Source organism: Rhinopithecus roxellana, chromosome 6, assembly GCF_007565055.1.
Source record: "Rhinopithecus roxellana isolate Shanxi Qingling chromosome 6, ASM756505v1, whole genome shotgun sequence".
NCBI lineage: Eukaryota > Metazoa > Chordata > Mammalia > Primates > Cercopithecidae > Rhinopithecus > Rhinopithecus roxellana.
In genome coordinates this window covers 151,408,331-151,428,146 of record NC_044554.1, presented here as the reverse complement: position 1 = coordinate 151,428,146, position 19,816 = coordinate 151,408,331, and the positions used below count along the sequence as shown (strand labels likewise).

The window sequence follows — 19,816 nt, the reverse complement described above, 5'->3', positions numbered from 1 at the left end:
TGTTCAGCTTGGGGACCTCCCCATGTGAAACCCTTCCTCAGGGGTGGGGGACTAGCACAGGGCCTGAGGTGTTCAGCCAGGTTTTTTCTGCCTATGCAATGATTACCTCACATTGGAAAAAGTGCTTTTTTTTTGCTATCCTTTTACTGTTTTTTTTTTCATGTTTTTGCTAGTTTTTACCAATTCTTGCTTATATGTGTATATTATGTAGTAGAAAATTATTCATCAATATAAATCATAAAGTCTTAGAGGCCCTGCACTGTGGGGTGGGAGGCCAGCCCTCTGCTACTACATAACCTGCCCTAGATATATCATTCCTGCCTTCATCTCAAGGATTCGCAAAATAGGGCCCCGCTGCTCACCTCATCTCCTGTCTAGTGTTGGACACTGCCCTTGTGTCTGGCCTCAGTTTCTCCTGCTTGGGTGTGGATCGGGTCACACACTGACAGTTGTCTCCCATATTTGAAGCTGGCAGGGAGCTAAGTCAACCTCATCTCTCATTTGAGCTCTAGTGGTCTTGATTTCCTCCCCTTCCTGGTAGGATTTGTTCTTCTACTGAGGGCCCCCAACCTCTTCTCTGGGGGGTCCTCTCAGCTTTCCATACTAAATAGGATACCCTACTGAACCCTGAACACACTTTGCTAGTTCAGACATTCTGCTTTGGGCAGCAAGAATCCCCAGGGCCTGGTGGGAAAGAAGTGTGAGCCAAGGTTTCAGGTTCTCCACACACCAGGAGCCTTGAGTCTTGTTAGGTCTTCCTAATCCATAGATAAGGGCTACTTGTAATTAGCACATGGTTTATACATTTAAGTACTGTATTAATCTGGGACATTTAAAGATCCAGCTAGTTGGTTTGCTTCTGGCATTAAAAAAAAATCGCTTTGCAATCTCAGCAAATCCTTTTTTTTTTTTTTTTTAGAGAAAGCCAAACCTCTGCTAGTCTTGAGTGCCCATGATTAAAAAAAAACTCAGATGGATGAAGTCTGTGAGCCAAGTGGGAGTGCCCACACAGGACAGGGGATCAGCTTGATCCCATTCAGTCCAGCAGCATGTTTGAGTGACAGGGTCAAGGAGACCCTGTCGGCCAATGTGAGTAGTAATCCAATTGACCACACTGCTAAGAGCTGTAGGTCACTTGGAAATACTCATGACCACATCCATGCACATTTAATACCCGCAAACATCCAGCGAATCTGGTGGAATAGGTAAGCCACTGTCAAATAGAATCACCATGTTACAGCTGAGGGAACTAGTTATCAGTGAAGTGACATGAATCCAGGAGGAAGGAGGATGCCATGGCTATGGTGCGGGCAGGCCTTTCACCCCAAGCTTGACAGCACCATCATCCCTGTCCTCAAGGAATGCACAGATGAAAAGGTAGCATTAAACAAGTGTACAAAATTAGGCTTCCTGGAAGAAGAGGCCCCTGGTGGGTTCTAGCCTGTGTGAAAGCCCCCTCAGCCCAGAGTGCTTGGCAGAGCTGGCTTTGAGCTGGGAGGTGTCTGCACTGGGAGGAGGGGAGAATGCCAGACTCAGGGGAGGTGAGAGGGCAGGGATTGAGAGGAGAGGGAGATTCCAGGGCTGTGCCAGAGTCCCCTGGGGTACCAGAGTTATGTGTGGGGCCGAAAAGCCCCTTCAGATCTGCCCACAACAGCTCTCCGGTTTTTTCCTCTTGTTTCCAGAACAAATTTAAGCCCGCGAGTCCCCAAGAAAGCCCAAGAGGACCCCCTGCCTGTGTCCTCAGACCAGCATTCACTCCCTTTCCTGTAGGTTGGTTCCAGCTGCTCAGGTGATAAGGGTTTGTCCTCCATAGACCAAGACGGTGTTCCTGACCCAGCCTCAGAAGCACCTGTTGGGGTCTGGGACCTCTGCAGGGGGATGATGGCACTGAGCCACTCATCCTCTCTGACTGATGCTCCTGGTAGGATGAGTGGCTGGGGACAGGACTTGGGAAGTGGGCATCAGGGGCTGGGTCAGGGCTCAGCATGTGCTCAGGGTCAACTTGGTCTGGGGCAGGGGTGAGGGGGTTAGGGCTTAGCCCTCAGCGGGGGTTGGCACTCAGCCTCAGGTAGGTCAGGGTTAGCTGGAGTTGACCTCTGTGAGCAGGTAACTGGTTCAGAAAGGGGAGAGGTGAGGCTTCCAGGGTAGACATTAACTGTTCGGGGAGAGCCTCCACCCCCTGCCTTGAAGTGAGCGGCTTCATTGCAGGGGCCTCCTCCCTGGAAGACAAGCATTGGAAGCTGCAGCTTAGGTGGAGGAGGGAAAACCCATCTGTACTCCCATGGGGTCTCTTTGGCCCCACTGGGGAGGATGCACACATCTCTGGAGATGGCTGTGCCGGGGCCAGGCATGTGCAGCCAGGCAGCTTTCAGTCTAGGGGCTTCCTCCATAGCCAGAGCCTTCCAGCTCACACAGCCTCCATCTTACACTTCCACAGCACCTCCTCCCCTGCCGAGGAGCACCCGATCCTCAAAGTTCATGTTAGGGGCCGGCAGCAGGGAATTGTTACCCTCATGTTGCAGACAGAGAAACTGAGGTCCAGAGAAGGAAAATAGCATCACCTAAGATGACCCAGCAGTCAGTGGCTGAGCAAAACCCTGAGCTAGGGTGCCCAGACTTCCCAGCTGGGACCCCTCTGGGCTGGCCGGGAGTGTGGAGGGGTGGCTCGTCCTTGTGGTTGGGGAGGAGGTGGTGGTGGGTAGGAAGTTCCCAGGATCTGTGAGCTGTGCTGCTAGTGGGGTGCCAGTGTGGTAGGGAGTACTTCTGGGACTGGGCAGGGCTCTGGGGGTGGCATAGCATCTTAGTATCACGAGAGACCCTATGGAGTGTGATCAGCTCAGTCCACCACATTCTGTGGACCACCAAGTGGCCAGCACCACATTGATCCCTAGGACTGCAGATGTGAAGAAGAAAGGGATGCTGCCTGCAAAGGGCTCCCTGCAGGTGTCTCTGTCTAGCGTTTCTTTGGGTGTTTCCCAGGGCTGTAGCCCAGCCAGCCCTGCACACAACAGCTGCGGAAGCATTTCTGGAGTTTGGGCCTCATAGAAACCGTGTGCTGGATCCCTGGCTGACAGATGTGAGTGCCGAGACATGGAAATGGCTGTGACCTTCCTGCGGACACACAGTGAAGCTGTGGCGGAGCCAGTCCTGGAGGCCAAGGCTCTCTGACGGGCAGACGTGGGGGTGGGTCATGCACCTGTGATAAGGTCTCCCACTTTCTGAGTCAGGCTGCTCTGCTCTCCTGACCCAACACCCTTGCCTGAGCTTTTAGTCTCTTTTGGATCCAACTCAGAGTTTATCGCATCAACCAGTCTAGGTTCATCTCTTTTGCCTGACTTAATTTATTTTCCCTTTTCCCTAATTGTGACTTTTCAGAGATTCTGACATCTTTCTGTCTCCCGCCCCATCTCTGGCTTTCCTGCGCTATTTGTTCTTTTTCTTTTCCATGAGTGCTTTTGTGCAGAGCCATTGAAGGTTTGGGGAAAGACTTTTCCTTAGACTCGTCTCCTTCAAGAGCCCTCCAGGGTCAGTCCTCCCCCAAGCTGCTCCTTGATCTGTCCTCCCCGACCCCCATCAGTGCCACACAACTTCACCAGGTGCAGAGTTTCCCAGGAACTTGTCACTAAATGGTCTTTGGAATACTTTCAAAAAAAACCTGAAAAAAATCGGAGGAGTCTGTGTTTACCATAGAAACATCTAGGGTCCAAGAGGGACAGGAACAATCTTGAAGCTAAAGAAAGCAGGACTGCAGAGGAGAACTTCAGAATTTGGGGTGAAGGTTTAAGCTTGGCATGTAGGAAGCAACAGCTGAAGTTGGGGGGGTCTCCTGGACCCTGATTTCTGTGGTTTACCCAAGCCAAGGTTGAGGGGTCACTGGCCATAGGAGAGAATAACCAATTATTATTAGATACAGAGTCTTGCTCTCTTTCCCAGGCTGAAGTGCAGTGGCGTGATCTCGGCTCACTGCAACCTCTGCCTCCTGGGTTCAAGTGATTCTCCTGCCTCAGCCTCCCAAGTAGCTGGGACTACAGGCACCTGCCACCACACCTGGCTAATTTTTTGTATTTTAGTAGAGATGGGGTCTCACCATGTTGCCCAGGCTGGTCTCAAACTCCTGAACTCAGGCAATCCACCTGCCTCGGCCTCCCAAAGTGTTGGGATTACAGGCGTGAGCCACTGCGCCCAGCCTGAGACTAACCAACTTTTCAGCTAGGGCAAGGTACATAATAAATTTGAAGAATAGAATAGGTACCATTTCTGTATACCCAGTTAAGCTCCTCTAATTATTGAGAAAAACATACTTATTTGAGTCTGTCTCTTTGTATGTGTGTGAATAGACCTTTGACATTCATTGAGGAATCATGAAGAAACTTCTCAGGTAGATGAATACCTCCTAACAGTGCTTCTCAAGCTTTGGCATGCATGTGGATCTCCCAGGGATCTAGTTAAAATGCAGATTCTGACCACAGGTCTGAGGTGGCACGTAGGATTCTGCATTTCTAAGAAGCTCTCAGGTGGTGTTGGTGTTGATGGTCTGGGGGTGGCAGTCTGAGTAGCAAAGCATCAAACCAAACCTCAGCATTCCTCTTCTGGAAAAGGGGATCTGTAGTTCCCACCTCACAGTGTAGTGTGAATTGAATGGTGCTGTTTATTGAATGGGAACCCCAAATCCATTATGCACAGATGTGGGGGGGACCTGGGTTTGCCCCATCTTGGAGGTGTGTGACACAAATTCTGGCCTCAGCGAAATGACACATCACCACCTGTCAGGTACCTTCAGGCTTACTCTTAAAGAACTGGAATCACACAAGGCAGATCCTGAATGCTAAGGGTGTGGTCTCTGTAGCTGTCCTCATTTGCATGAGGTCCAATCTGATTTATTAATTCATTGACCAGCACGAGGAGCCTCAGAGCCATGTGGTACCTGAGGAGAGTTAGCAAAGTAGCAACCCTTCTGCAATCTGAGAAGATGATACAGCTCATCATCTATCCTGACACATCTGTGAGAGAAGGAGAAAGTGTTCATGGCTTGTGTCAGCCCAAGTCCAAGCAGGACCATGGTAGACTGGAGACAGAGAGTCAGCCTGAGACCTCCCTGAGGAGACAGAAGTCCTGGGTCCACCCAGGAAAGCGTAGAGCGAGATTGCAGCCTGGGCCCCCCTCCTTGAAGTGGTTTGTTTCTGAAAGCCATGGGGCCGTGCCCAAAGGCACTCCTCTCAGTCTTCAGCCCCTGCCCGTTGAACTTTTATCAAGAAGTCCAGCCCAGCACTGTCCCTGAGAACTCCCTGCAGTGATGGGAATGTCCTATATCTGTGCTGTCCGATATGAAAACCACTAGCTCCATGTGGCTGTTGAGCCCTTAAAATGTGACCAGAACAACTGAGGATGTGGGTTTTTAATTTGATTAATTTAAATTCAAATAGCCACATATGGGTAGTGGCTGTCATATTGGAATAGTTTAGGTCTGGATGAATTAACAATCCATTCAATCTGACTTACCTCTGTCCCCTGTGTATGTGCTGATTCTGAGTTGCTGGGGTCTCAGAGGGAGGAAGCTGTGGACCAGAGGAGAGGGAGAGGGTAGAGGGGAAAGACCAGTGGATGGACACCCAAGTTGACCTTCACAGCCAAGCCCAGAACTGGCCTGATGAGAGGCTCAGGTTGCCTGTGCTAGACAGTGCAGAAGGTCCGCAATGTGAGCTTCCAACTCTCATCTTGTTGAGTGGGACCTCGACGAGGCTGGGCTCTTAAGCTTGGAGCCAACTCTGGAGGCAGCCCTAACTCCCTGTGTGAGACCTAGCCCAGGCCACCTTCCAGATACACACCCTCTAAGCCCACTCACCTATCAGTGGTCCCAGTGTGAGTGTGAATGCGTGTGTGTGTGTGCGGCCATGCACACTCATGTCCACATATAGGCGTGCATTTCTCTGTCCAGAGTTGCCCATGTCTTGGCCCTTGGCTCCCTCATTCTCCTCCATGTGACTGCCCTGGCCCTGTCTCCATACCCTCTTCTTTTCTGCCTAACCTGTAAACTGAGTTTCTTCGCTGCCTGGTGCCCCCCAGCTGACAGAAGTGCTAATCTTGTCACACCCAGCAGCTGCGTGCAGAAATGCTACTGCAAGCCACAGCGGGCTCAGCAGCACTCTTGCAAGATGTCAGAACTGTCCACCATTACTCTGTAAGTGTGCGTGGCCGACGCTGTGGCCGGGAATCCTGGAGGGGTGGGGGACGCATGCTGCCACTGCCGCTGCTGGAGGAGAGTGGAGAGCCAGCCTGTGCCTCCCAGGCCCAACCCATTCCCGGCTGTTGCATGTTGGTGTCTGTGTGTCTTGTGAGTTCTCTGCAGCCTCATGGTCATGGGGTGGGTGTGCAGGGCATGGGGATGGACCTACGGCCATTGTGAGTGCTTCCTGAGGAGGCAGCACCCCCGTGTTCTCTGCCGCTGCTGCCTGGTGTGTGGCCTTCCTCAGTCCCCACCTTCTCTGAGCTTCAGTGTTTTCAACTGCAAAATTATTTCCAAGAGTCTTAGAGCCTCAGTTCATATAGACCTTCCCCTGCACAGGGCAGGGAACTCCACTCCAGTGTCCATAGCACTTTGTGTGTGAGTCAGCATTAACTCACTCAATCCCCACAATTCGATGAGCTGGGTCCTTGTGTCATCACCATTTTACAGATGAGAAAACTGAAGTGCTGAGGGATTAAGTCACTCACTCAAGGACCGCTAACTGGCAGAGGGAGGATTTGAACCCAGAGAATCCCAAGCATTTTGCCCTAAGGAGTCTCTGGCTGGAATATCAGACTCAATTTGGACATGCCTTTTACTCAGGGTGCCATTGTCCCCCTGGGCAGCCCACTGTAATTTGGGCATCTCTGATGCCCTTCTTGGTATTTTAGGATTCTTCTGCCCATTGCTGGCTCCTCAGGGCAGGAGGACAGAGGCTTAGTCCCCGTGTCATTATGGGTAGTGGCTCACATCATATGTTTCTGTCCCAAGACCTCGGTTAGCTTAGAAGCACAGTCCCAGAACGCTGGGCTCTAGAGACCCCTTATCTGTCCCTATTGCCCCATTTGCCAAAGTGGCCACTGGGATGCCCTGGCTCCTCAGCAGAAGTCCCTGACTGTTCTGGGGCTGTGTAGGGCTGACGGGGAGGGAAGGTGTTGCCCTTGGACTGTGCTGTGGAATGCCCTCACTACTATCACTGCACCACCTTGTGGCTGGGAAAGGCCTGAAGCGTCACTGTTTCTCACACTCTGAATCCATCCCATGTAATGCCACCATGGAAGCTGGAGAGATTTGACTTCTTGGTTTCCAGGGCCCTTTTCAGACTACAGGGACAGGTACTTGGAAATGGTCCCACCTGTGGGGATGGAGGCCAGGAGGAGGAAGGCAGGGGCCACAGGCATGTTCTGGGGCCAGCTTCCTTTCCTGAACTCCTTCAATAGACATCTTTTTAAAAGTAGCCCCTATAGGTAGGGCCACCGAGGAGTCCCCAAGACATCCATGTCCCTGTGTTTCTGGCCATTTTCCTCTGCATTTTTGACTTTCATTCCTTCTACAAGCACCCCCTGTTGCCTTCTGGTGCCAGGTATGGATAACCAGAGATGAACAAGACCCGAGCGCCCAAGAGATAATTGTTTTGAGGATGCTGAGGCTCTCATTCTAGGCCTGTGTGCCACATGGATTTCTTCATGGAACAGGCATTTTCCCAGTGTCAGCTCCCTGCCCCAGATAAATGAGGCACCACTCCCACCTTCAGGGAGTCACAGTCAAAGACAGACAGATAAGAGGAAGGCTGGAAGGATGGACTGGTCAGGATCGCATCCGGGCTCAGCAGGGACCTGCTCGGATCCTGTTGGCCCTTGTTTATGAGCAGGGTGGGAAGGGGTGGGCACCCACACTCACTGTCCTCTTCCTTTCCGGGCTGAGCTTCCTCTGCCTGAAGATCTCCTCAGGCTGCTCCTCCTCCCACTGTGTCTCCTCCTTCCTTCCTTCTCCTCTCTTAGTGTAAGCTACGAAGTCAAGGGCCTCATACAGACCCCGAGTTCGGCTTCTCTAGAGATCTGGAGCTCCCATGTTCAACAGAACATTCTCTCCCAGAAAGGCTGGATGAGGGAGAGAGGGACACGTAGTATATTTGCCCCAAATCAAATGACTGCCTCATGCCTGCTGTCCACCCCGGGGGACTTAGCTCTGCCGGGAGCTGGGGAGGCTGATTCTCTGGAGGAGCCGGGCCGGATGCAGATGTGGGGGAGGCCGCATCTGCAGGGCAGAGCTGGACTCTCTGGTTAGACCCACAGGGAGCCAGGGTGCCCACTCTGGGGGAACCCTTGGGAGCACCCCCATAGAGCAGGACCCACAAGTGCACATGGTCCCAGTGTCCTAGCTGTGGGCTTCTGTGGCCCTGTGCCTTCAGAACGGAGCCCCACCCTGCTGTCAGCCTAGGGCCAGAGGCAGGCAGGGGAACCCCGGGAGAGCTGCCTCAGGAAGCACTGCAGTCCTCCAGCCCTTCCTTCCCTGCCTGGCCCACTTCAGAGCATTCTCCTCCACCTTTGACTCAGTTTCCCAGCAGCAGGTTCCTCCTGCCCAGTTGGAGATTGCCGATGCCCAGGGTCAGTAAGGTCCTCCTAGAATCCCTCCCGAGTTTCTTCCTCTGTGGTCCCCTCACTGAGCCTTCCCTCCCTCCCTGTCATCAGCACCTCCCCATCACTTGGTGAGTGTCCGGGCTAGCCCCAGACTCTGAAAAGCCAACTGTCTCTGTGGCCTTTCGAGAACTGCTTCTTTCAGGCACAAAGAGCTTTCTTCCGGAACAGGAGAGCGGCTGCTCTGCCTGAGGACCCAGCATTTCCCTCAAGCTTCTCAGTCTGATCCCTGTGTTTTGCCCTGACTTTGCTTTTCCCGAGGGTTTTGCACGTCACCCAAGGGGTCCCTGTAAATCGTGTGCACATTTTTAGTGGCTCTACAGGCTGCTGACTGGGTGCCCTGCAGACTGGGGATGTCTCCCCACAATGTCCCAGAGAGTCCTGGCAGCCCAGGCCACTTGCACTGGGAGAGAATGCTGAGGGGTCTGTGGACACGGGCCCCAGCTCGGAGGGAGAATAAGGGACTGGGGCTGAGTTCTCTGTCCTCTGTGGGTCTGGCCCTGAGCCCTGGAAGACCCCAGCACAGATGTTTTGCTTTCTCCCGACAGGCGGCTGGCCCGGTCCACCCTGCTGCTCATCCCACTATTCGGAATCCACTACACAGTATTCGCCTTCTCCCCAGAGAACGTCAGCAAAAGGGAAAGACTCGTGTTTGAGCTGGGGCTGGGCTCCTTCCAGGTAGGTGTGGCGCGTGGGGAGGCAGAACTCACTGGGAGCCAGTTGCTCACCGGCAGGTGGTGCTGGAGGCTCTTTAACCTAGACTGTGAAATGAGTACTAGAGTAGAGGTGATGAGGGAGCCCTGTCTGCTGTCTACCCTCAGGGCTCCTGTAAGAAGACACACTGGTGTCTGCCCATCACTGCATCTGAGTATCCTGAACCAGCTGCCCCCACTCCTGACCCTCACCCTGGGTGACCTGAGATGGCACCTCCCAGCAGCCTGGGGTGCAGGGTGGAGTGTCCTCAAGAACCCAGTGTGTCCACATCCTGACTTCAGCTTTCTAGGCCATGTACCCCTTGAGTTCTGTCTTACCCACCTATAGGTCCCCAGTACAGGGCCTGGCCGCAGAGAGCCCAGTGAGCTGCACAAGTGCATGAGCAAACAGGCATGAGTGAGTGAGGGGATGAGAGGGTGAACAGAATGCTGCCTCTGTGCCTGGAGGAAGGACTGGATGGACTGGAAATGAGTAAGGGGCTAGGTGAATCACGGTGAGGAAATGAGCAGGCGGGAGCAGCAGTGGGCGGATGTAGGCAGGGGCAGCTCTGGAGTATCTGGGGATAGAGTGCCTCTCCCTAAGCCAGCTGTTTGAATTAGGATTTGATCTTAATGGTCAGAAAATTAATCTCCAGATCGGACTTGATCTCCTCCACCATTTTAATTCAAGGCCATTTAACCTGGCCCAGGTTCTTAGTCTGGTGAGACTGGCCATGGGTCTCATCTGAGACTGGCCTCATGGGCTCATAGACAAAGCCCTGGCCCAGGAGTCAGAGCCCAGGGCTCCTGTCTCTGTGCTCGCTGACCAGTTCTGGGGTCCTTGAGCTATCATTCTTCCAACACCTTCAAGCAACAGCACAGGGCACAGAGATTGCAAGGAACTAATTTGCAGCATTCAAGAAAATGCTCCTGCTTTTTCAGTGTAAGTTTAAAGAATATATAGAGAACAGCTAAGTGCATACGCTGTGCCAAGTACTCACTCTGCATGGTGTTCCGCATTGCTGTGTATGACAGTATCTGGCCCAGGGAGGGCAGATTGGGGAGATGGCCCAGGGAGGGCCGATGGTGGACAAGGATGGCACAGGTCTGTTCTGTCCTGGAGGGGTCCTACCCTCAGAAGCCTGCAGGCTGGTTAGGAGCCAAGAGAAATTCTAGGGCATTCAGGGAAGGCTTCTTATAGGAAGTGGGGTAAAGCTGGCCTTTGGGAATGGGAAGGATTTGAACAAGGGAATGTGAGATCCAAAGCTAGAATCTGTGGGATAGGACTTGCCCACTAGCCACGTGGCCTCATGGGTGTGCCCATCTTGGTAGAGTAGAACTGTCCCATCTTATCCCAGATCCCTGGGCAGGTGCCCCTATCCACATCATGGTGTATTTCTGCTTCCTAGAGTCACCCCCTCCATGCCCCACACAGCATTTCAGAAAGTCCTTTGCTAGCATCCTCAGGCTTACTTTCTCTGTTCCCAGGGCTTTGTGGTGGCTGTTCTCTACTGTTTTCTGAATGGCGAGGTAAGACCTTGGCCCTCTGGCTTCTTGGCAGTGGAAGTGGGGCTTTCTGGGAAGCAGACAGGGGAGCCACCTGTCGGCCACATGGGACTGACTCCCCAGAGAGGACTCTGCCAGGTTCCCAGAGCTGAGAGGAGGGGCTGGTCACACAGCTTCTGACATTGTGTGGTGCCAGGACCTCCTGATACCCACACCCTGTGCTGGAATCTGTCCCACTTTGCTAGCCGTGCAGCCAAGGCCCCACCTGAAGAGCAAAGCTCCTGGTAAAAGTGTCAGCTCTGCTGTGTGCAGATCTCCCTGGGAGGGTCCTCTCCATAAGACACTCCATGGTGAGGAAGAATTGACAATGAGGAAGCCTGGGGCACAGGACATAGGACCTACAGGCCATGAGGCTGTGCTCGGCACAGCTGCTGAGCCAGGAACTGCCCAGCACTCAGGGCTGCCCCTAATTGGCCAGACAGCCTGGCCCAAACTGTCCCCTGATAAAAGGGAGACTGAGAATTTGGAAGAGACCCCAGGGAGAGACCTGGAACCTTCTAGTAATACTCCCATTGCCAGAGATGTGGTTCGGGCGCTCCCTCTGTACCCTGTTGGGGTGAAACTCTTGAGCACAACCCGAAACAGAGGTGCTGGGGCAGCAGTGGGGACTGAATGGCTAGGATGGATTTGAGAGTAGGCGGGAGTCTTTGCACCAGTGCTTGGGTCTTAGCTGCATCACCTTGGCAGGCTCCTCCCTCTTTTGCATCTGAGCAACAAAGAGATTGGGCTCTGTGATCACCCAGACAACCTACAGAAGGATCAGATTAGGACAGACAAGGAGAGCCAGAAAGGGCCCTGCAGGTAGTGGCCAGGAGAGCTTAGAAGTGGGCATGTATGTAGCTTGTTCTGAGCTTGCAGTGGAAGTAGGAGCTGGAACTGGAGAGGGTGTCTGTAGGCGCTGCTTCCAGTTGTGCAGTCTGTGCACTGCACAAAGGTGCTTGACTGAAAAGGCACATGGAGGTTGAGACCCAGCATGGCCCCCACTCACCATGCTAAGAGCTACATGGGTGTGTGTTTTCCCAGAGGGGTACATTATTTAATGGTTCTCAACCCTGACTGCCCATTGGAGTCACCTGGGAAGCTTTAAACAATATGATGTCTGGGTCTTGTGCAGAGCTTTGGATGTAATTGTTCTGGGGTATGACCTGGGCACCTGGAATTTTTAAAGCCTCCCAGGTGATTCTAATGTGTAGCCCTCTTACTGGTCAGCCAAGGGTGGGGATCCTTTCCTGATCCACCTGCCCTGTGGGGCTGCTTGTTAAAGATTTCTTGAAGGACCTGATGGACTAGTCTCTGCCTGGCCTGAAAACAACAGGAAGCTGTTAGAGGGCCTTGCTCAGAAAGTGGCAGGGGAAGGGCCTGCTCGGGTCAGCTCCTCAGAGGCGCCCCTGCCTACAGCTGCTAAAAGCCCCCACTGGAGACCTTAAAGGCCGCAGGCTGCAACTGGGGAGGGAGAAGGGTGCTGAGGGTGGCAGTGCCAGTCTGGGAAGGGCCCCAGGCCAGACGGCCTGGAGGCTGGAGAGGATGTCCACCTGGAAGTGATGTCCAATTTGCTCCCTGCAGGTACAAGCGGAGATCAAGCGAAAATGGCGAAGCTGGAAGGTGAACCGTTACTTTGCTGTGGACTTCAAGCACCGACACCCATCTCTGGCCAGCAGTGGGGTGAACGGGGGCACCCAGCTCTCCATCCTGAGCAAGAGCAGCTCCCAAATCCGCATGTCTGGCCTCCCTGCTGACAATCTGGCCACCTGAGCCGTGCTCCCCTCCTCTTCCTCTCCTCCATCCACAGGCTGGGACTGCAGGCAGGCGCCAGCCCACGCATGTTCGTGCCTCTTCCCTCCCCTTGGGCAGGCCCTGGGCCGGAAGCTTGGCTCCTGAGGGGGGAGAAGGCGGCAGGGCACAGACTGGGATCGTCCCCTCCTTGTTTTGGTACTGGTCCCACTCACTGTGGTCCCCTGACCCCAGACATGTAAATACTCCTCAAATTTGGAAAAGTTGTCCCATCCCTTCCCCCTTTGCCCCAGTGTCCCCACTCACTTCCAGTCAGGTCTCAGCTCCACCCCACTGTGTCTTGGTCAGCCTCAGTGATGGCCTGACCCCAGCTGTGAGGCCTTGTGAGCTAAGGCTGAAGAGACCTTGCCTGTGGGAGCTGGGGTGGTACCTGCCCCAACAGCGCCCCATCATCTGGTTTTGGGTGTGACCCCTCAAGTGTGCATGCCACCGTGGGGCTCTTCTCAGTCCTGGACCCAAGTCCCTGAGGCCTAGCAGAGGGCCAGCTCAGGTGGCCAGAACACCCCTTGGTGCAGGCCTGCTGGCACTTGCCTGGCATCTTGTTGTCTGGGTGCTCAGCTCCTGGGTCCCAGGGCAGTGGGACAGCTCCAAGGCTTTTCTCATCAGAGGCTTTAGTTTGGGTGGAGAGTATGCAGGTCAGGGAAGGTTCTGGTGCTTTTCATTTGATCCAAAAGGAGCTGAGAGCCAGAAATGTGGCTGTGATTGGGAAAGAGATGGAGTTTGGGAGGCCCATGGAAGAAAACCTTTGCCATCTCCATTGTTTTACCCCTAGCTTAAGATGGACAGGGTTCTTCTGGTCACCTCCCTTCCACCTCTTCCACTCTCACGGATGCCTTCCAGAAGATGTCTCCAACCATGCCTACCACAGAGAGCCCTTAAGCCGTCCCCTCCCCATTTCCCCTAAGTCAAAGCCATGACTAGGATGTACCAGCCGCCTGCCTGTGATGTTGGCGAATCCTGAAGCACCTACACCCGAGTCTGGGGCCCAGGGCTCCTCAACACCCACCCCCATGGATGATGAGGAGCCCCAGACACCAGCTCCTCGGGCCTGGACTCAACTATTGAAATCTCTGAGACCTTTGCAAAGATGTCCCTTATATGCCCTTGACCTTGACTCACCATGGGCTGCTGGGGTGTCGGGAGCAGAAGCCACACCCACCATGCCCAGGAACAGAAGTGGCTGCTGATGGGGCGGCTGCTCCCCACCACCCGCCCTGGCTCCCCAGCTGCAGGTTGCACACCCTCAGCCTGAGAATGTACAATAGGGTGGTGCCCAGCTGGGGAGGCAGAGGAAAAGTGCTAGAGTACGTGGTCCCTGTGTGGCCTAGCTCATTCCATGTCAGCATTTGGTATTACTCCTGTCCAAGTTCTGTTTGTGGACTTGTTTCATGATGATGTTCTGGAATGCTTGGGGACTTTGGATGGAGGAGGATGTTGCTCCATTTTATAAAGAGGAAGGGGCCTGGGAGACTTGGGAAAATGTTTCTGTAGAGGCTTTCAGAGTGGCTGGAAAAGGCTCTTGCTGCTGTAATTTAGAGAGGAGCTCTGTGTCCTTGGCCAGTCAAGTAAGTCCCTGGGTCTTTGGCAAAACCAGAGGAAGAAAGGAGCTACCTGCCCTTTCCTGGGCATGCTTGGCGACTCAGATTGATCATGGAGTGTGCAGTGGTCCTTCTGCACATGACCTCATGATCCCCTCCACCTGCACTGACGCAAGGGTCCTGTGGCCATCTTGCACTTTCGGTACTGCTAGGGGGTCTGGGCTGCTTGGAAGGAGCCTGGGGTTCAGGGAACTAGACTCTATCCCAGCTGGGTTCAGACTGCTGTGACTGGACATGATGCTCCCTGTCTGGGCTCCAGTTTTCCCATTTGTGAGACGAGGCAACTTCTGATGCTTCTCTAAGCCCTGTACTTAAGTGATTTTTCCAGTTCAAAGCCAAGGCAGGCAAAAGGGCATGCATCATTGTGCCTCATATCAGGTTTTGATGAATGTGTGTGTGTGTGTGTGTGTCTGTGTGTAGAAGGATGGAGACAGGATGCTGTTTATTTTCCATTTCCTGGAAATGGACCCTCTGTCCCTTCCATTTGGACACCATAGTGGAAGCTGATGGCCTGGAAGGAAGGATTAGGTCATGGATATTTGAACAGGTGCCTTGGGCATGATATATAGATGCAACCATATATACCTTGCTGGGGTGGGGTGCCACTTCCAGTGGCCACCTCCAGATCCAAGGAGCAGCTCCATGGGGATGGACCCCATTCATTCATCATCACTCCCAACAGCAGGTCTGTTTCATTGTGGAAGAAGAAACTTTGGCATTATACAGACATCATCACAAAACAGTAAAAAGAAAATCAATCCTGAACCCCATGCAGTCTGCTGCTTCCTGAGCCTGGCCCTGTGTCCTCATAGAGGTTCCGGGTTCTTATTGGTTGGTTGGTTTTTCTGTCTGAATGAATTTTTGCCAATCTTGTAAGCAGATAAACCTGATTTATTCTCAATGTTCCAGGAGGTTCTGGCCTTCAAGATCACAGGCAATAGGGGGACAGCGTAAGGTCTGTGTAAAACCCTTCCCTCTCTGACCCTCTGTTTTCAAATCTGTAAAATGGGCAGCAAGACTAGATGATTTGTATGTAGCCCAACGCATCTCTGGAACTCTGTCTAAACACCAGCCATCTACTTGGAATGGGCCCCAGGACTGTGGTATTTGCCTGGCCAGGAAAGGATAAGAAATACTGTCATGTGAAGACAGCTTGAGAGGCTTGGGAAAAGTGGGGCTGGGGAGGAGCAGGCTTGTCAGACTCCACCCCTGTTGATGATCATTCCTGGAAAGGGGGTTCTTGTTCTATGCACTCCTAAAGGAGAAAACTCACCCATGGGAGGCTGAATTATCCTTGGGATGAAGAAATCGCTCTTTCCCTGTCACAACTGTCCAACCAGGGAGCAGGGAGGCAGTGTCAGGGAGGGACACTTATCCTGGGGGAAATGGGATTCCAAGTCAAGGATGCTGAGGCTGTCGGGGAGCCAGAGAGGGGGGTCCCAGTGCAGGATGTGGGTGGCTCTGTGGTTCAGTGGCTCTGTGGTGGTCCCTAGCACTGCAGACTTCATGACTCCCCACTTAAGTCCAAGCCACATTCTCTGTCCCAGTGTGTAGCTCTGTCACCCTGCTTGACACATCCAGTGGCCTACAGTGACTCCTCTCTAACCCCACCCCCTCCAAGCTGGGTTCTTTGTGGAACAGGGCCAGGGAGCTAGAGCCAAGCCTGAGGTTTGAGAAATACCTGCATCTATAATCCCCGCCAAGGATGCCCAGTCACCTCTCTCATCTGACCCTCACTCTTCATGGAAGGGAAAGCTCAAAGGGACTCTTTTATTTTGAGTAGTCCCTTGCCCTCTTCATGGCCACTTCAAAGTGAAGCCAGCAAGTATTGATACTTTATCATTTAGTATTATCATAAAGTATTAATAGTTTATCATAAAGTCCTCCTTGAGCCCAGGGACCATGGAAGTCAGCTAGAAGAGCCCTGAGCAAGGAGTAGGGACTTGGGCTTCTCCAAGCTTTGCTCCTGGCTTGTTTGACCTTGACTCATTCTCCATATGTCTCTGAGGAGGCTCACAAAATACTAAAGCTGGGAGGAAACTTGGAGATCTATAGGTCAAACCTCCCCATTGGGCTGATGAGAAAATACATGTGAGCCTAGCATGGTACCTGCCACCATGGTGGGATCCAGTATATTTTATAAATCTGAATGAGTTAATGGCTCACCAGTTTGTGCACAGCCCTGCACATGAACAGAATGTGACACTCAAGGCTTCCATGCAGTACGCATGTAACCTTGCACAGGAGAGGGGCTCTGGTGACCGATGGTTTTCCAGGACTCTATTGCAGGAGAAGCAATGGAGTCAGTGTGGTGTGGGGAGACCTGCTTTTTAACCTGGACTTAGCGACCTGCTCTGTGATCCTTCTTTGGGCCTCGGCCTCCTAATCTGAGTAATGGGGAGAACTTCATTGGCATTGTTAGTCCCACAGGCCAAGGATAAGGTTGAAATGAGATGGCTTGTGTGTGAAAAGATTTTGGAAACTACACAGATGTGGGCTTGTTCTTGGGATGAAAACTGCTGGAAGGGACTCCTTGCTGTTTATCTACTGCTTTGAGCTCTCCTGAGTTAACCTTTGCCCCATTTGTAAAACCACCAGCATCAGGAGTAAGGGGGAGGCCAGAAGGCTCAGATGGACGCAGAATTCTAGCTTTATCTGCATCAGCTGATTCAGTTTTCTGTTGGGATCAGAGAGAGGATACTTCCATATGGGTGAGAGCAGCCATGCCCTTGGGAGTCAACTTCAAGGATCTGGGACATTTTGGTGTGCCCATTCCTTATTTTCCTGAACTCACCGTCTTGGGATATTTCTGTACTTGGCCATGTGTGTCTTGTCTTATGTCTGTCTTCTGTAGCTTTGCCTCTGTCAGGGCTGGAGTGGTGCAGCCCCTGGCATCTCAGACATGGTTCCTGCCTCACTCGTGGGAGCTGGACCAGCCTGGGTTTCATCTCCCACAATAAAGATAAGCCCCACAGACCTTACTGCTACCGCTGCTGCCATTAATGCTGTGCTCATAATCTTGTCCAGGATTTTAAGAATGTCAGACTACTGTAGATGACTCAATAAATGTTTTGCCATTTTTCCTGGTGGCTGTAACTTGGCATAAGTGGAGGGAAGGGAGGAGAGGAGGGGGAAGGGGAGAGGACTACCCCCAAAATTTGATCATCCCAGAGTAATCCAGTGTATACAAGGCCCAGTGGCCTTTAAGATTCCAAAGGAGAAATATGAGAGTGGGCCTGAGTGAGCCTAGGATGGAACTCGAAAAGTAAATTAGAAGTCTTGGCCTTAAAGGATCTCCAGGGGTCATGGAAACTGAGTGAAATCATGACCTTCCTACTGTACCTTGGGAGTACCTACCAGATATCCCAAAACCTTGACTGCAGAGAGCATTTCATCCCAGGTAACTACAGGTATATCCTTGGCTTCCAGGATCCCATCCCCTAAAATACTTCTGGATATTCTGAACCATCAGTCCCAGCCAAACCAGATAACCAATTCAAGGTAACCCTCATTTCCTCGAGGTTCTGTTGATTGTCACAATCCCAGTGTCCATTTTCATATTGGTCATAATGTTCAGTTGCTAGTAAAAGAAGATAATTTTGGCTAGGTCAGAAAAGGAATTTACGAAAAAGATGTTGAGCTCGTCATAGATTTCTCTTAAGGCTGGAGAAACTAGAAAAGGTATCTGCACCCATATCATACCGCATGACTGATGACGAAACTGCTGCCACTGTTGCTGCTGCCACTCCAGTGATGTCTCTTCCATGCCAGGGACATGGCTTTGCAATTATTGCCACCTCTGAAAGCAGAGAGCTTTGCTGCTATTCTCACCATCAAATCAGATTTCACTTTCAGCCCTCTTCCTCAAGTTGCCCACTTCCGAATCAAAGTTTCATGTAACACCATTGGATTGGCTGTGTCCTTGCTACAAGGAAGACTGGAAATTGGACTTCTCTGGATTCTACATGGAGGTCAGGGTCACAAGCCTGAAGATTTTCTAAACACAATAAAATCCTGGGAATACTAAATGCCCACTACAACAACAGGCCTGAGGTCTACAGCAAATGCAGGGCCAGCTTCCTCTAGCAATCAGGTGGGCCACTGTGAAGAAGTCAAGTCAATCAAAAGATGGATTTTAGCCCAATAGTGTGCTAGCCCTGCAATCAGCTAGGTCTGTATAGATCACTCACCAGATGCCCCCCAGGTGTTCATGGGGGTGTTCCCAAGCTGGGACACTGGTTGGTTCTGCTTCCAGAGGCTGTGCCTGCTCCGCTTTCTCCAGACTCATCTCTTCTTTTAGTTCTAAAGGAGATGACCAGGCTATGTTATATGACCCACTTAGCAGATATTTTGAGTTGCTTCCAAAATGGAACCTATGCTCACAGGCTGAAAATTAGTCTCCTTGTGTGTCAGCCTCTGCTGGCTGCTCCTAAGTAAGACTTCCCTAGTGTTCAGAAAAAATATTACTTTCACTGATGTGACCATAATGAATTGAGCTTCCATATGTTTTGTTCTTTGAAGGTGGTCATGTCCAAAAAGCAAAGGTAAGGGCCAAAATTTAGTTGAAAGGCTTGAATTTCACATTAAGCTTGAATTTCTTGGCAACAGTGAAGATCATCAAACTCCTGAGTCCATGTGAGCATTTATCAAATTCTGTTTCCTCTGTCCACTTCCCAACATTGATAGACTAAGCCCTCATTTCTCACAAGCCCCTCAAAAAATGCCTTGAATCTTGGCTGTTCCTCACGATGTTCTCTGTTTTTACTGGTACTGTGTATAATTCCTCTTGGGAACCCAGTGGTTCTTAGACATTATCCTGCATCAGAGTCACCTGAGGGACTGTTAAAACACAGACTATGGGACCCACCCCCAGAATTTCTGATGCAGCAGGTCTGAAGTAGGGCTGGACCATTTGCATTTGTAAAAGGTTCTCAGCTGTGGCTGTTCTCCTGGTCTTGAGACAGCACTTTGAGATCCACTGTTCTACAGGTTCTAACTGAGGACACTGGAAGGGCAATATAGTCCCTGTTTGTGAACCATGGACCTGGACAATGATTAGCTTTCCAGGAGGCAGAGCACAAGCATAGACATTTGCAACAGGAGCTTTAATTTCCTTTTCCTCTCAGGCAAGTGTCTTAGAACAGAAAGCAAAAGTTCCAAGAGGAAATGAGCCTGCAGATATCCATTCAGTCTCAATCAGTGTAAGTATTAGACCATCTCTGAATCAACTAGTATCAAGTTCAGTGGGATATGACAGCAAAATCTCCAATAAAAAGTGGCTTAAAGCAGACAGAAGTTTGCTTCTCTCATATGAAGTCCAGAGGTAGACAGTCCAGAACCGGTGTTGTGGCTTTGTGGTCTCTCTGAGGACTCAAGCTTCTATCTCTTTGCTCCTCCATCTTTGGCAGGTGAGTTCTAGTCTTGAGGGCACCCTAAGCTCCAGGGCCTCTGGAGCTCTGGGTGTCACTGGACTTAGAAGCAAATGGGAGAAGGCAAAAGAACTCTTCCCCTTCTTCAGTCATCTTCTTT

The 19,816-nt window shown here is 51.8% G+C and overlaps 1 protein-coding gene across 4 annotated transcripts in view; it reads left to right on the top strand.

Annotated features, from left to right (window-relative positions):
* Positions 1 to 17,374, top strand: part of ADCYAP1R1 (ADCYAP receptor type I) — a 64,412-nt gene extending 47,038 nt beyond the window's left edge. For 2 of the 4 annotated variants that reach the window (XM_010365072.2, XM_010365071.2), the window contains 3 exons: positions 9,189 to 9,318; positions 10,821 to 10,862; positions 12,462 to 17,368. In XM_010365072.2, the coding sequence (XP_010363374.1) occupies positions 9,189 to 9,318; positions 10,821 to 10,862; positions 12,462 to 12,650 (361 nt within the window). In that variant the 3' untranslated portion in view covers positions 12,651 to 17,368. Of the gene's footprint in view, positions 1 to 6,094; positions 6,179 to 9,188; positions 9,319 to 10,820; positions 10,863 to 12,461 lie in introns of all 4 variants that reach the window. The other 2 variants (XM_010365069.2, XM_010365070.2) reach the window with 2 other exon arrangements.
* Positions 17,375 to 19,816: the final 2,442 nt, after the last annotated feature.